The following is a 2,393-nucleotide window of genomic DNA, read 5'->3' as shown; positions in this document are numbered from 1 at the left end:
CAGTTAAACATATACATGTATCTATTCTTTTTCAAATTCTTTTCCCATTTAGATTATTACAGAATGTTGAGCAGCGTTCCCTGTGCCATACAGTAGGTCCTTGTTGGTTATCTATTTTATATATAGCAGGGTGTACATGTCCATCCCAAACTCCTAATTTATCCCTCCTTCCCCACCCTTCCCCCCCGGTAACCATAAGTTCATTCTCTAAGTCTGTGAGTCTGTTTCTGTTTTGTAAACAGGTTCATTTGTATTATTATTTTTTTTAGATTCCACATATGAATAATATTATATAATGTTTGTTTTTTGATATGAGAAAAATTTGAAGGACCAACTATCAGTATTTAGGGACAAATGAATACTGGTATTTATTGGATAAAGGAGAGGAAGCAAAATGACTCAATAAAGTCTCTGGGTTTTGAGCTAAATTACAGAGCTTGTGACGCAATATCCCAATGTAGCTCTAGCACAATTTTCTTTAAACTACGACACACAGCTATTTATACATTCCTAAAATTTCCCATTTCAAGTTTCCCATAATGAATTGATACCCTATTTTATCTATTTTGTTTTTGTTTGTTTGTTTTTGCAGTACGCGGGCCTCTCACTGTTGTGGCCTCTCCCGTTGCGGAGCACAGGCTCCAGATGCGCAGGCTCAGCTGCCATGGTTCACGGGCCCAGCCGCTCCGCGGCACGTGGGATCTTCCCGGACTGGGGCACGAACCCGCGTCCCCTGCATCGGCAGGCGGACTGTCAACCACTGCGCCACCAGGGAAGCCCTATTTTATCTATTTTGTACCTTTGAACTTTAAATTGACTTTATTCATTAATTCATTCAGCAAATACTTCTTGGAAAACTTTCTCTATCAGGTACTATGCTAGGCACTGGAATTAAAGCAAAGATCATCAAAATCCCCACCACTGAGGATTTCTCAGTCTTCAGTACTTGAGGGTAAAGGTGGCAAATGTACACATGATAATGTTCCATGATCTGCTTTGAAATGAAAGTGTGCACATAATTGCCAAAGTACTTCCATGAATGGAAATGTTGGGAAAGCATCGTATTAAATGAGAGGTACCTAGAGACGGTGTCATCTTTCCTTTTCGTAGGTCCAATGCCATACCCATGGAAGAAATAAATAAAACTGTTTGATACAATCAAACAACTGTTTGATACAAAAAACTGCAAAGATACTATTCTTCTTTCGTCCATTCTCAGCTGACCCAAAGGTACAGGTGGTGATTTCTGTGGCTTTCCTGGTGATGTACCTGACCAGCCTCAGTGGAAATGCCATCATTGCAGTTACTGTCCAGATTAACCACTCTCTCCACGCCCCCAGGTACTTTTTCCTGGCTAACTTGGCAGTTCTGGAAATCTTCTATACATCTTCCATCACCCCACTGGCCTTGGAAAACCTTCTTTCAATGGGCAAAACTCCTGTTTCTATCACTGGATGTGGCACCCAAATGTTTTTCTTTGTCTTCTTGGGTGGGGTTGATCGTGTCCTGCTTGCAGTCATGGCTTATGACCGGTTTATAGCAATCTGCTACCCTCTACGATACACCCTCATCATGAGCTGGCCCTTGTGTGTGGAGTTGATGGTAGGATCCCTGGTACTGGGGTTCCTGCTGTCGCTACCACTGACTATTTTAATCTTCCATCTCCCATTCTGCAACAACAGCGAAATCTACCACTTCTACTGTGACATGCCTGCCGTCGTGCGCCTGGCTTGTGCAGACACGCACGTTCACCAAACTATCGTCAGCTTCATCGTCCTAAGCATCCCTCTCTCAGTAACCTCCATCTCCTACGTCTTCACCGTGGAAGCTATTTTACAGATCCAGTCAGCAGAAGGGCACCACCGAGCCTTCCCCAACCTGCTCTTCGCACATCTTAGTGGTCCTCCTGCAGTATGGCTGCACCAGCTTTATATACTTGTCCCCCAGTTCCAGCTACTCTCCTGAGATGGACCCCGTGGTGTCTGTGGTCTACACTTCTATCACTCCCATTTTAAACCCCTTGATCTATAGTATGAGGAACAAGGAATTGAAAGATGCCCTAAGGAGGGCACTAAGCGCGTTTTAGGTAGGATAGTTCTACGACTTATTTAAATCAGGACACTTCTGAGAATGAAATGGGATGCAGTTAATAATTATGCTGGGATGATATACATGAGCCAGGACTGTCCTCAACAAGCTGAGACATAGTATTCTAGAAGAATAATGAATGCACCGGAGGAAATGAATACTACTAATTGAAATAAAGCTTTATCGCACAGGGTAACATGATGTCCTGGGCATGGATGCAGGAGCTTCAGCATTTATTTATTGGACCTCTACTGCGTCCTAGGTACTTTATGTGGGTTATCTCACTCAGCCTATAATAAGTATAA

The 2,393-nt window shown here is 43.0% G+C and overlaps 1 protein-coding gene across 1 annotated transcript; it reads left to right on the top strand.

The window, feature by feature from the left end:
• Positions 1 to 1,182: 1,182 nt before the first annotated feature.
• Positions 1,183 to 2,086, top strand: OR10V1 (olfactory receptor family 10 subfamily V member 1; the record flags this gene model as incomplete). Its single annotated transcript, XM_082844073.1, is given in 2 exon segments — positions 1,183 to 1,872; positions 1,874 to 2,086. Coding segments are annotated over 2 exon segments (903 nt in total), but the record flags the coding sequence as incomplete, so codon positions are not given.
• Between the last annotated feature and the right edge of the window lie 307 nt (positions 2,087 to 2,393).

Source organism: Leucopleurus acutus, assembly GCF_964270905.1.
Source record: "Leucopleurus acutus genome assembly, chromosome: 8".
NCBI classification, from domain to species: Eukaryota; Metazoa; Chordata; class Mammalia; order Artiodactyla; family Delphinidae; genus Leucopleurus; species Leucopleurus acutus.
This window is presented reverse-complemented; position numbering and strand designations above follow the sequence as displayed.